Raw genomic sequence first — 13,152 nt, 5'->3', positions numbered from 1 at the left:
TTCCCAAACCTGAGCTGATCTCCCGCCTGGAACGAGGGGAAGAGCCGTGGGTCCCGGATCTCCAGGTCTGTGAGGAAAGAGAGTGCCTGAGAGGTGATCGCACAGGTGAGGACTGACACAGAAATGGGGAATGAAGGAAAAACTTGAGAATCCCAAAAATATGATGTGCCTTCAGTTCCTCCTCATCTCACCCAGGGTAGCGCAATAGTCAGCAGATATCACTCATGGCTTTTTACCCAGCCTGTTGGCTGCAAAAGTTTCCTTTCCATCTCTCTTTCCCTGTGAATGTTTGGGTGGGTTGTGGAGGCACAGTCCAATTGCTCAGTCTTTGTGTCGTGTTCACCCTTGTTGGTATTCCTCTTTCTCTCCAGCAAAATGATTCCTTTTGAGATTGTCTCTCTCTCCCAGCAGGTGCTGAGCGAGGGAGTGAGAATGAGAAGGGGAATCATCATCAGGAAGTTGCTGGGAAAGTGGAACCACAGGGAACCTTCATGAAAAGAGCTGAAGGGAATTTTTCCCAGTGCTGGGAAGAGGGAGAAACCTGTGGAAATTGGCACAGGTCAAAGAAGCTGCAGGGAAATCACCCAAAAGTGGATGAATCTGTTAAATATGGGGGAGGAGACAAGGATCCCACAACCCAGAAGACAAATTCCAAGGAAGACAAACGCTATGAATGCCTCGGTTATGGGGAAGGATTCATTGTGAGATCACAGCTTGTTACACATCAGACAATCCATACTAGAGAGAAACCCCTTCAGTGCTTGGACAGTGGACAAAACTTCAATAATCACTCAGACCTGAATAACCATGAGAGAAGCCACACAGGAAAGAAACCCTATCAATGCCTTGAGTGTGGGAAATGGTTCATGTGGAAGTCAGAACTAATTAGACATCAGCTAAGCCACACAGAAGAGAGACCACATAAGTGCTTCGAGTGTGGGAAAAGTTTCATACAGAGGTCTGACCTTCTTAAACATCAGGCAATCCACACAGGAGATAGACCCCATAAGTGTTTCAACTGTGGGAAAAGTTTCATACAGAGGTCAGACCTTTTTAATCATCAGGCAATCCACACAGGAGAGAGACCTCATAAGTGCTTGGACTGTGGGAAAAGTTTCATACGGAGGTCAGATCTTGTTAAACATCAGGCATTACACACAGAAGCGGAAACCCATAAGTGGTTAGTCTGTGGAAAAAGTTTCGTATGGCAGTCAGACCTTATTCAACATCAGAGAATCCACACAGGAGAGACACCTCACAAGTGCTTGGACTGTGGGAAAAGTTTCAAACGGAGGTCAGTTCTTTTTAAACATCAGGCATTACACAGAGGAGAGGGACCCCATAAATGTTTAGTCTGTGGAAAATGTTTTGTATGGAGGTCAGACCTTGTTAAACATCAGGTATTCCACACAGGAGAGAGACCCCATAAATGTTTAGATTGTGAGAAAAGTTTCATACAGAGGTCAGACCTTGTTAAACATCAGGCAATCCACACGGGAGAGAGACCCCAGAAGTGCATGGAATGTGGAAAAAGTTTCATACGGAGGTCAGACCTTCTTATACATCAGCGAATCCACACAGGAGAGAGACCACACAAGTGTTTATTCTGTGGAAAAGGTTTCATATGGAGGTCACGCCTTCTTAAACATCAGAGAATCCACACAAGTGTTTAGACTGTGTGGAAATTTCACTTATAAACTTCTCTGATGCAGAGACAGAAAGTGTTAAGGAAATTGCATATCATTGACCTAGATGAAATCTTTAGAGACATGTTAGAAAAGTGTGTCGTCCTCAGATAAACTAGAGCTTCGAAAGGTAACCATGTATTGTTAAAGACATGGAGGAAGATGGTAACTGTAGTAGTCTCTGTTTAGCTGTATCTTGTTAGAGGTTAACAATGGAAATAAACGGTTCCTGTCTAGGGCTCTATTGTGTGAATTCAGAGATCAAAAGGGAATATTAACATTTAGACAAAACTTGGCTGTAATAATGTCATTGTTTGTCTCCTGGAAGTTTGTGGTAAACTGTCTATGAACTGCTTTATGGAGAATCACCTCGTGTTAATCCATGTAATTAATTACCAGTGATGTTTAGGAAATAGGTTACTTCAAAAGCCTGTTGTTCAGCCAATGACTGTGTGCTGTCTAGACGCTGCAAAAATTATCCTTTCGTCTCTAATCTGCTTAAGCAGGGTTTTTTTGGGGGGGAGGGGCGGTTAGGGGGAGTCGGAAGACAGAGATCTCCAGGCCCTTCTGGACCACCCTGACATTGAAATTAGACATTGGACTAGAACTTGATGAAATGATTCTGTAAAGGACTCGCTGCAATTCTAAAGCATCATCTCTACAGTAAAACTGACCTAAGGACTCTGCATCTCTGAATGGATAATGATCGTTTAAACAGCACACTCTCTCTTTTCTTCTTTTAATAAATCTTAGTTGAGTTAATAAGAATTGGCTGTGTGTATTTGGGTCAGAACTGAAGTATTCCTTAACTTGGTGGATAGTGTATAGGATTCTTTGGGATTGGTGGAACTTTTTAATAGATTTTCCGCAATCCCCATCATGTTGAAGTGAGCTGTCTGGGAGAGAGCCCAAGGCTGGGTTGCTGTAAGAGAGCTGTGCTTTGGCCTCTGTGTAGCAGCAAGGTATTGCAGGAGCTGCTTTGTTGCTGGCTTGGTGAATCTAAGGATTGCAATATCCCCCCGTTTTGAGGATTGCCGGCCCCATTCTTTGCAGTTTGCCCTATATGAACAATCACAGTGTGGATCCCTGGAACCCTGGTCACAATTTCATAAATGCCTCGCATGTGGGGAAAGTTTCATTCAGCCGTTGTGAAACACACCCTGCAGATCACAAGCCACCACCAACAGAGGTGGGGGAATCCACCAATGGTCCCCAATTCTTGTGGGCCCATGGCTCCCAACTCTTCCCGGGCACTGGGGAATGCCCCACGGGTCCCCACTACCCGTGGGCATTGTGGAATACCTCTCAGTTCCCAGTCGCCATGCAAATCTGCCCCCAGTGCAAGGTGCAGGGAGGAAATCCTTTAGGCATCTGAGTGAGGAGGATATGGAACTTGGGGAGGAGGGCAGGCGGTTNTATGGTCCCAGTGTTTGCTGGCATTCAAACAACATCCATTCTTTATCTCACTGTGTTATCCTCAGGAGAGTGATATCATTCAAGTCTCAGTGATTTACGCAGGAATTGGATTGACAGTGAAATTTACAATGGCAACTGGCTGAACAGCTATGGCTCTTAACAAGCATCTTAATTCTCAATTAGCCAGTTATTATGGTGACCAGTTTCATGAATGAATTTTGTTTCATTCATAAAACTTTACTTATGAAGTTACATTTAAAAAGTGAATGAAATTGTTTTTAATTGTTCATCAGTTCTACAGGCTTAAGGACCCAGTCTTATGGGGATCCACAGACTTCTGTATAGATTATTTAGGTCAATTTTTCTATCTACCCAATGGGACTCAGTGCTCAGTCTAGAAGATAACATCAGAGATGCTGTTTTGCAGTTCCCAAACTGTGGATTTGTGTCTCCAGAGGTAACATGCTTGTTAACAGCAAAAATGTTTTCAAATAAATAAATAATGTATAGAAGTGAGAAATAACAGACCTCAACTCTATCGTCCCTCTGCAAATTTGTGTACACAGGGTCAACCCCTTACCCCTCTTTAAAAGTGAAAAGTTTCAAAAGGTTCAGTGAATAGAAGATTGTTGGGGGCATAATACATCTGGACAAGGAGAGGTCTGGAGATAAATGTGAGAAGTGAGGGACATACGTTTTTTTGTTAAAATAGTATGTTTGCTGCTGAAGGGAAAAAATCTGGAATACTTAACACTATTGTTTTAGTTAAATAAAACAATTTAAATGTCTGTCTGGTGATATCCTCCTAATACAACCTGGCAAGAAAATCCGCCAAATATTAATGATTAACCTCTTGAATTGGCCATAGTTCACCTCCCAGTGACTTCATAAATATCTGCTTCAATGATCTTTGGTAAATGAAATAACCAAACAATTATTTATTTTCTGATAGAGCTGTAAAACTCATCTGAAAAGATTTCAAAATAAATCAATGCTTAAAAATGTATAGGTGTGTACCTTCCAAAAATGAATCCTACATCTATCTATGTCTGTGAAGAATATGTATTACGGTTATAACAAACAACAAGAAAACATTTTTATGTAGAAAACCATGATTAAATTGAGTCTTCCTGACTAGTGATTTAAATCAAATCCACCCTGCTGCTTCCCTGTGTGAACAACCAACCCCTCCACGCTCTGCTCACACACAGCCACCAGCCTTCAAAGTCACTCCTGGCTGCACTGTACTGAGTGTGACTAGCCAGACACTCAGAAACTTACCAAATGACACAGGAACATCAGCCAGTTTTCAACTCCCAGCCTTGCACCCTGGGAATGTTCATCTTGGACAGCTCAGTCTGGTCACTGGGTCGGAGAAACTCAGTCATTAGAGGGGTCGGATTAGGCCACAGCCTTGTTCTCTCCAGTCAAATCCCCCAAACACTTCAATGAAAACACACAGGTCCAGACAAAATACTAAAACCACTTTAGTAACAGAAGCAAGGGGGTTTTCAGGGATTATAAGGGAGAAGGATGTCAAAGGTCAGAACTGGTTAAAACTACAAAATTAAAACATGCATTTTAAGTCTTACATTTTACCAAATTAAGGAAGATATGAAGTAAACAGGATTTCCCACCCCACCCGCTGTCGCAGGCAGTTCACAGTTCTGAATACCCAGGCTGGATTTCCTTCCAGCCTTGGCCTGCCCTCCCCGCTGCAAGGCCCCTGTTGCCTATCAAGCCATCTTGTTGCCTTCTGTAAAGATGGGAAAGGAAAGGTGAAAATGGAGGCAATTCCCCCTTGTGCTCTTGTATCACTCTCCTCTTTGAGGTTCACCCCTCAGCTGGGGGACAGGCAACAATCAGTCTGTGGCCTAAGTGAGCGTCCAGCCGTCCTTCCGGTGAATTGTAACTCTCATGTTCCTCGCTCCACAGCTGGCGAAGGGCCTCCTAAGCAATTAATGGCCACTTAGCACCTAGCTGGTGTGCAGGTACCATTGTCTCTGAGGAGCTGTCTGTGGGCGTTTTCCAGCTTCACAGAATGAAACAAACATACAGCAAACTCTCCGAGCTCCATGGACAGTGCTGATAGACACATTTTAATGGGACAATAATATTCAGCAGACAATGACTTTTCCTGATACCTCACAAGACATACTTTGGAGAAGATTTATCATTTTGTAAAAATTGGTGACCATAATAGTGTAGACCAGTGGTTCTCAAAGGTGTTCCATCACCTTTGCCTGAGCATTAATCCCCACCTCCTGATGGGCCTGTTCCTTCTTCATGAGCCCCAGCCAATTAGGTCTGACAGCCAGTGCTTTTTTTAAAAAAAAAAACAAAAAAAAAACACACCACAGAGGTCATGCCTCCCTTGACACATTCCTGTGCCTCTATTGGGAGGCTCTGCCCATAGTTTGAGAATTGCTAGTGTAGAGAGTCACTGTGGGGATTGGTAGCCAAGATGGTAACACCTGCTCCTTTCCGTCTCTGGGATCCCCACAGAAAATGTCCAAGCAGGAGAGCGGAACAGATCCAATTAACACTAACCTTCCAAAACACATTTTGGTGATTTCAGCTATAAACATTCCCTCCATCTTTCAGACCCTACCCCCAGCGAATTTAATGAGACTGAGCTAGAATTGGGAAGGTGGCAGGGGTGATGGGTATAATCGCTGAATTACTGATCCCTGATTTAGCAGAATACAGGAACCGTTTGGATAGCTAAATAGAGACTACTACAGTACCCATCTTAGAATCGTGGAATATCAGGGTTGGAAGGGACCTCAGGAGGTCATCTACTCCAACCCCCTGCTCAAAACAGGACCAATCCCCAGCTAAATATCCCAGTCAGGGCTTTATCAAGCCTGACCTTAAAAACCTCTAACGAACGAGAGTCCACCACCTCCCTAAGTAACCCATTCCAGTGCTTTACCAGCCTCCTAGTGAAAAAGATTTTCCTAATACTGAACCGAAACTTTCCTCACTCAATTTGAGATCATTACTCCTTGTTCTGTCATCTGGTACCACTGAGCACAGTCTAGATCCACCCTCTTTGGAACCCCCTTTCAGGTAGATGAAAGCAGCTATCAAATCCTCCCTCTGTCTTCTCTTCTGCAGACTAAACAATCCCAGTTCTCTCAGCCTCTTCTCATAAGTCATGTGCCCCAGCCCCCTAATCATTTTTGTTGCCCTCCACCGGACTCTTTCCAATTTTTCCACATCCTTTTTGTAGTGTGGGGCCCAAAACTGGACATAGTACTCCAGATGAGACCTCACCAATGCCGAATAGGGGGGAACTATCACGTCCCTCGATCTGCTGGCAATGCCCCTACTTATACAGCCCAAAATGCTGTTAGCCTTCTTGGCAACAAGGGACACTGTTGACTCATATCCGGCTTCTGGTCCACTGCAACTCCTAGGTCCTTTTCTGCAGCACTGTTGCCTAGCCATTTGGTCCCTAGTCTGTAGCAGTGCATGGGATTCTTCCATCCTAAGTGCAGGACTCTGCACTTGTCCTTGCTGAACCTCATAAAATGTATTTTGGCCCAATCCTCTAATTTGTCTACATCCTTCTGTATCCTATCCCTACCTTCCAACGTATCTACCACTCCTCCCAGTTTAGTGTCATCTGCAAATTTGCTGAGAGTGCAACATACACCATCCTCCAGAACAATAATAAAGATATTGAACAAAACCAACCCCAGGACCGACACTTGGGCACTCTGCTTCATACCGGCTGCCAAACAGACATGGAGCTATTGATCAGTACCTGTTGAGCCCGACGATCTAGACAGCTTTCTTTCCACCTAATGGTCCATTCATCCAGCTCATACTTCGTCAACTTGCTGGCAAGAATGCTGTAGGAGATCATATCAAAAGCTTTCCTAAAGTCAAGGAATAACATATCCACTGCTTTCTCCTCAACCACAGAGCCACTTATATCCTCATAGAAGGCAATTTAGGTTACTCAGACATGACTTGCCCTCTTCTTCCAAGTCTTTAAAAATACACAGTTACATGTCAAACTCTAGCTTATCTAAGGTGGACAAACTTTTAAAATCTCTCTCTAAAAGTTGAATCTGAGTCAGTTACATGCAAGTTGCTTAACCCTTTCTTGCCATTTGTCACAGAAGTTTACATCTCGTGTGGATTCCTCCATGTATAATGAGGTTTGACCTCCGTTTGAAACTTTTCCCACAGTCCAAGCATTTGTGGGGTCTCTCTCCTGTGTGGACTGCCTGATGTTCAACAAGGTGTGATTTTCTTATGAAACTTTTCCCACACTCTAAGCACTTATGGAGTCTCTCTTTTGTGTGGCATGCCTGATGTTTAACAAGATTTGACCTCTCTATGAAACTTTTCCCACAGTCCAAGCACTTGTGGGGTCTCTCTTCTGTATGGATTGCCTGATGTTCAACAAGGTTTGACTTTCTTCTGAAACTTTTCCCACAGTCCAAGCACTTGTGGGGTCTCTCTCCTGTGTGCATTCCCTGATGTTCAACAAGGTTTGACTTTCTTCTGAAACTTTTCCCACAGTCCAAGCACTTGTGGAGTCTCTCTCCTGTATGGATTGCCTGATGTTTAATAAGGTTTGACCTTTGTACGAAACTTTTCCCACAGTCCAGGCACTTGTGGAGTCTCTCTCCTGTGTGGATTGCCTGATGTTCAAAAAGGTTTGACTTTCTTAAGAAACTTTTCCCACACTCCAAGCACTTGTGGGGTCTCTCTTCTGTGTGGATTGCCTGATGTTGAACAAGGTTTGACCTTTGTATGAAACTTTTCCCACAGTCCAAGCACTTGTGAGGTCTCTCTCCTGTATGGATTGCCTGATGTCTAACAAGATTTGACCTCTCTATGAAACTTTTCTCACACTCCAAGCACTTGTGGAGTCTCTCTTTTGTGTGACATGCCTGATGTTTAACAAGGTTTGACCTCTCTATGAAACGTTTCCCACAGTCCAAGCACTTGTGGGGTCTTTTTCCCGTGTGGAGTGCTTGATGTTGAACAAGCTGTGACATCTGTATGAAACTTTTCCCACAGTCCAAGCACTTGTGGAGTCTCTCTCCTGTATGGATTGCCTGATGTTTAACAAGGTTTGACTTTCTTCTGAAACTTTTCCCGGGTGCTTATTCACACCATATTTTGGGATTCTCAACTTTTTCCTTCATTTCCCAGATGGTTTCTGTGTCACTCCTCACCTGTATGGGGGCATCTCGGAAGCCTTCTTTCCTCGCAGGCCTGGAGATCGGGCACCCACGGCTCTTCCCCTCGTTCCAGCTGGACAATCAGCTCAGGTTTGGGAATGGGAAATCCTGTGCAGAGGGTGGAATCAGACCAGATCATGGTGCATGGAGAATTGCTGGAGTATTTGTCACTAAGGACATTCTATGAGTGGAACCTGTCCCTGTGCTCTGCTGGAGGAACGTGGAATCCAAGAGGACAGAAACATGGTCACTGAGCCCCCTTGCGCAGAGGAAGTTGGATTGCCTGATGTTTAACAAGGTTTGACTTTCTTCTGAAACTTTTCCCACAGTCCAAGCACTTGTGGGGTCTCTCTCCTGTGTGGATTGCCTGATGCTGAACAAGGTGTGACCTTCTTATGAAACTTTTTCCACACTCCAAGCACTTGTGGGGTCTCTCTCCTGTGTGGATTGCCTGATGTTCAACAAGGTGTGACCTTGTTATGAAACATTTTCCACAATCCAAGCACTTATGGGGTCTCTCCCCAGTGTGGCTTAACTGACGTCTAACTATTTGTGTCTTTGAAATGAAACATTTCCCGCACTCAAGGGACTGAGAGGGTTTTTCTCCCGTGTGGCTTCTCCCGTGGTTATTGAGATCTGAGAGCTTATTGAAGCTTTCCCCATGGTCCAAGCATTGAAGGGGTTTCTCTCCAGTATGGATTGTCCGATGTGTCACAAGCTGTGATCTCACAATGAATCCTTTCCCACACTGAAGGTAGTGCCAGGGCGTTTCTTCCTTGGCATTTGTCTGCTGCGCTCTGGGATCCTCTTCTCCCTCACCATTACTAGATTCATCCACTTTCTTCCCTGGATAGTTTCCCAGAAGCCTCTCTGACCTGTGCCAACTTCCCCAGGATTCTGCCTGCTCCAAGCACTGGGGATAATTCCCTTCAGCTCTTTTCACAAAGGTCCCCCGTGGTTCCACTTCTCCGGGAACTTCCTCATGATGATTCCCCTCCTCATTCTCACTCCCTCGCTCAGCACCTGCTGGGAGAGACACAATCCAGACAGGAGTCGTTGTGTTGGGGAGAAAGAGGAATAGCACAGAGGGAAAACCCAACACAAAGACTGAGCAATTGGACTCCTCCTCCACATCCCACCCAAACACTCATAGGGAAGAAAAGCTGAGAAGCAAACTCCTGGAATGGTGTGAGCTATATCTGATGACTGCAGCCCTGTCCTGGCTGAAATGAGGAAGAACGGAGGGTGCTTACTCACACCATATTTGGGGATTCTCAACTTTTTCCTTCATTCCCTAGATGGTTTCTGTGTCAGTCCTCACCTGTATGAGGGCATCTTGGAAGCCTTCTTTCCTTGCAGGCCTGGAGATCAGGCACCCACGGCTCTTCCCCTCGTTCCAGCCGGGTGATCAGCTCAGGCTTGGGAATGGGAAATCCTGCGCAGAGGGTGGAATCAGACCAGATCAGGGTGCATGGAGCACAGGTGGAGTATTTGTCAGAAAGGACATTCCGTGAGCGGAACCTGTCCCTGTGCTCTGCTGGACGAACGTGGAATCCAAGAGGACAGGAACATGGTCGCTGAGCTCCCTTGCACAGAGGAAGTTGGCTGGGGAGGTGAGTTGAATTATTACCACACCTTCACTAGGCGTTCCCAGGATCTGTGCGCTCTGGGGGCCTTGCTGACTCACACACGGCTCTGGACTTAAACCCCTGCCTCTTTCTAAACCTGCAGAGCCCAGAGCCCTCCCTGTGGCTGGAGCTAGTCCAAAGGAGCTGGAGGAGAAGGCACTGTGTGTGCAGCTGAGAAACAACACAGACAGGACAATGCTGGATTTATGCCCCTTAGAAAGCTGGAGCAGTTGGGATGGTTTAGCTTGTCCAGTGGGTTTTGACACCTATGTCCCACTGCAGAGGGCACGGAGATGCAGGTCTCTCTCACACGGCAGCTGTGCATTATGGAACCCATTTGCCTCTGATCTAACTGACACGGGAAGAACATGACCAGATTCAGACATGCAGACCCCATGTTTCCAGTAAGCGAGGGGAAGGGAATCCCTTACCCAGCAAGGTCACCATCTCATAGTTCTCCTGCATGATGTCCCTGTAGAGGGTTCTCTGAGCGGGGTCCAGCAGAGCCCCCTGCCCCTGGGTGAAATACACAGCCACCTCCTCGAAGCTCACCGGCATCTGAAACACCAAAAGGCCCCAGTCATTACCTGTTGCTCCAGCCACAATCCCACTAGTCACACTGGATGAAGGATAAAGAAATGGAAGCTCTGGGAGGGCCAGAGTAGCAGAATTCCACCCCTACCCTGCTGAGAGCAGCCAGGAGCTTCAGGGGCTGGGGGAAGGTGAGAGCTCCTTGTCCCCCCAAGCACACGGAGCAGGGCAGGGTCTTCTCATTTCCCACACGCTAGCCAGCCACAGGCTGATCCGGGAAGCAGAGCTCTGAGCCGGGGACAGGGACAGGAATCCCAACAGCTTCCTGCATATTTCACAGCAGCCTCAGGCTAGTGGGGTCTCACTCCAGCACTGGGAGCCTTGAAAATGTTCGCAGCCCTGTGCAACGGGGGTTGTATCCTGTTTCAGAAATGGGAGAATGTCCCATCTCCCCTCCCCCATCACCAATGGGCCCACTCAGAAAATCAGCAGGTTTATCACACTCTGTCTCCTCCCTGCCCCCATGTAGAACCTCCCTGAAAATCCCCTACCCAAGCTGGCTCCATCACAGACATTTCCCTTCCCTGCGTCCTGGAAGACAGGCCGCTCTGGACCGAAACGTGGACGTGATACCTCAGCCTGTCGGGGCGAACGGGGCAATGGGTGAGGTTACAGAAGAGGTTTCAGTCCATATCACTCCCCGATTCCCCTCAGGCTCTTCGGACTCTCCCAGTAACAGCATCTCTGAGACAAATGCTAGATAAAAAGCAGAACTAAAGGGACCACTTTGGGGGATTTCCCCACACTGCCCTGTAAACTCCTCTCCCTGAGGAACAGCAGGAGCCCTCTGGTGGCATCACCTGAAGAACGAGCTGCCCTGGACTCCTGCAGCAGCCCCCAGGGACAGGCAGCCAGAGGCTGAGCCCATTGGCCCAGCCACACTCCCTGCCTGCCCAAAGCAGCAGCGACTCCGGTGGGGCTGAGATGTGAATCCTGCCCAGAAATCAGACCAGGGGCTGGGCATAATCGTGACACAGACCCGCAGCACGGGGGGAGTCGACAAAAGACACTGGGAGCAGGGTGGGGGTTTGTGGGGCTGGTTTTTGCCTCTGTCACCTCAGCCGCTCCCCATTACAACTTCCTCGAGTGCCCAACAGTCTTCGCATTACAGCTTCGCTCCCTAGGATACAATCCTCGCATGCCCATTTCTCTTCAGTGCGCCACCGGAATCCAGCGTGCTCCCGCAACCCAGCACGCCGCTCCTGCGGCGCCCCGCTTCCGGCCTGCCTCACCCGCAGCCTTTGAGCTCCGCCCCTGCAGCCCGGGGGTGCGGGTGTGCGGTCTCTCTCACCTTCTTCGAGCGGGCCCCGGGGAGGGCGGGCCGGGGCTGGGGGCTCTGCCCTGGCCTGGGAGAGGCTCCTGGGGAGCAGCGGGAAGGGCCCTGCTGGAGATTCCCCTCTCCCGGCTGCAGCCAGGGCTCCGGGCTCCCAGCACCAGCCGCCGGGGCTCGGGGATCTCGCCGGGAGCCTGGGAGCCAGAGTCACCGCAGCGGCTGCGAGTCGCTTCCTGCTGCCGGGCCGGAGCCCAGCGCTCGCTGCCCCCCGACAGAGCCGCCTCCCGGCTGCTGCTGGGTCCTAGGGCTGCAGGGTTCGCGCTGCAGCATCTCTGGCTCCGGCTCCTGCTCCACTCCCAGGCTCTAAGGTCAGAAGGGCCCATCATGAGCATCTAGCCCAGAGGGTCTCACGACCAAATTTGATGGCCTCACAGTGGGGCCAGTAACTCTTACTGGTGGCCGCTCTAACACTTTCCCCTACAGGGCCGGTGCTTCCATTTAGGCGAGGTAGGTGGTCGCCTAGGGCGCCAGGATTAGGGGGGGGCGGCATTTTGCCAGAAGGGCAGCAGGCGGCTCCAGTGGACCTCCCTGCGGCAGGTCCACCAGAGCCGCGGGACTGGCGCGCAGGGTGGCAAAATGGCCCGGCGCCTAGGGCGCCAAAAACTCTGGCACTGCTCCTGTTCCCCTATAATCCTAACTAACTTTAGGAGAAGCCAATAAATAAGCACAGAGGTAAGCAGGGGAACGGTCCTACTAGTGTGGGGCAGGGCAGGCTCTAGGCTTTTGGCTGCCCCAAGCAAAAAATGTTTTGGTTGCCCCCTCCAACCCCAGACAATAGCTCCCCCTCCTGCCCACAAGTGCCCCCTCCACTCACACCCCCTGCTGCCCGAGCACTGGGCTCCCCCCACAAATGTGGGATCTGCTACCAGCACACTGCAGCCAAGCCTTGGCCCAGCTGTGACTCTGTCCCCATGCAGGTAGAGCTGCTGAGCAGTGCAGAGCGGGAGTACTTCCAGGTGGCAGCGCGGCTGCGGGGCAGCACGGAGAACACGGCCCCCTCCCTGGGCTTCGCGGCGCTGCTGGTGGCCAAGGTGGATCAGTTCATGCTCACTGCCCTCACTCCTGACATGCTGGCAGCCGAGGAGCTGGAGAGCCCCCTAGACCTGCTGCTTTTCAGCCTCACGGTGCCCTGGCCCAGCCCCGGTGGGACGGAAGGCGAGGATCTCTGGCTGCGAGGCTACCTGCTCAGCACCAACAAGCCCAGCCAGCTGCTCACTTCCTGACACACTCCGGGAGCCTCTCTCACCACCCCCACAGCCAGGGCTCAGCTCCAGGGGACCCCGTTTCCCTCC

At 48.9% G+C, this 13,152-nt stretch overlaps 3 protein-coding genes across 4 annotated transcripts in view; 1 reads left to right on the top strand and 2 right to left on the bottom strand.

Annotated features, from left to right (window-relative positions):
* Positions 1-13,152, top strand: part of LOC142047652 (uncharacterized) — a 124,743-nt gene that overhangs the window by 10,236 nt on the left and 101,355 nt on the right. The window contains 1 exon segment of the mRNA XM_075071697.1: positions 661-1,665. Coding sequence (XP_074927798.1) covers positions 661-1,665 — 1,005 coding nt within the window.
* Positions 1-13,152, bottom strand: part of LOC116823724 (uncharacterized) — a 162,298-nt gene that overhangs the window by 128,002 nt on the left and 21,144 nt on the right. Inside the window, exon 1 of one of the 2 annotated variants that reach the window (XM_075071566.1) lies at positions 8,303-8,343. The exons of the other annotated variant lie outside the window; for it this stretch is intronic. Within the exon in view, the coding sequence (XP_074927667.1) occupies positions 8,303-8,316 (14 nt within the window). The 5' untranslated portion in view covers positions 8,317-8,343. Of the gene's footprint in view, positions 1-8,302; positions 8,344-13,152 lie in introns of those variants that run through there. 2 annotated transcript variants of the gene reach the window in all.
* LOC142047643 (uncharacterized) lies at positions 7,199-8,309 on the bottom strand. Its single transcript, XM_075071656.1, is given in 1 exon segment — positions 7,199-8,309. A coding segment is annotated over 1 exon segment (1,044 nt). The 5' UTR covers positions 8,273-8,309; the 3' UTR covers positions 7,199-7,228.

The sequence above is a fragment of the Chelonoidis abingdonii genome, chromosome 12, assembly GCF_003597395.2.
Source record: "Chelonoidis abingdonii isolate Lonesome George chromosome 12, CheloAbing_2.0, whole genome shotgun sequence".
Lineage (NCBI taxonomy): Eukaryota > Metazoa > Chordata > Testudines > Testudinidae > Chelonoidis > Chelonoidis abingdonii.
The sequence above is the reverse complement of the archived record's forward strand: the minus strand, read 5'-3'. Positions and strand labels throughout refer to the sequence as shown.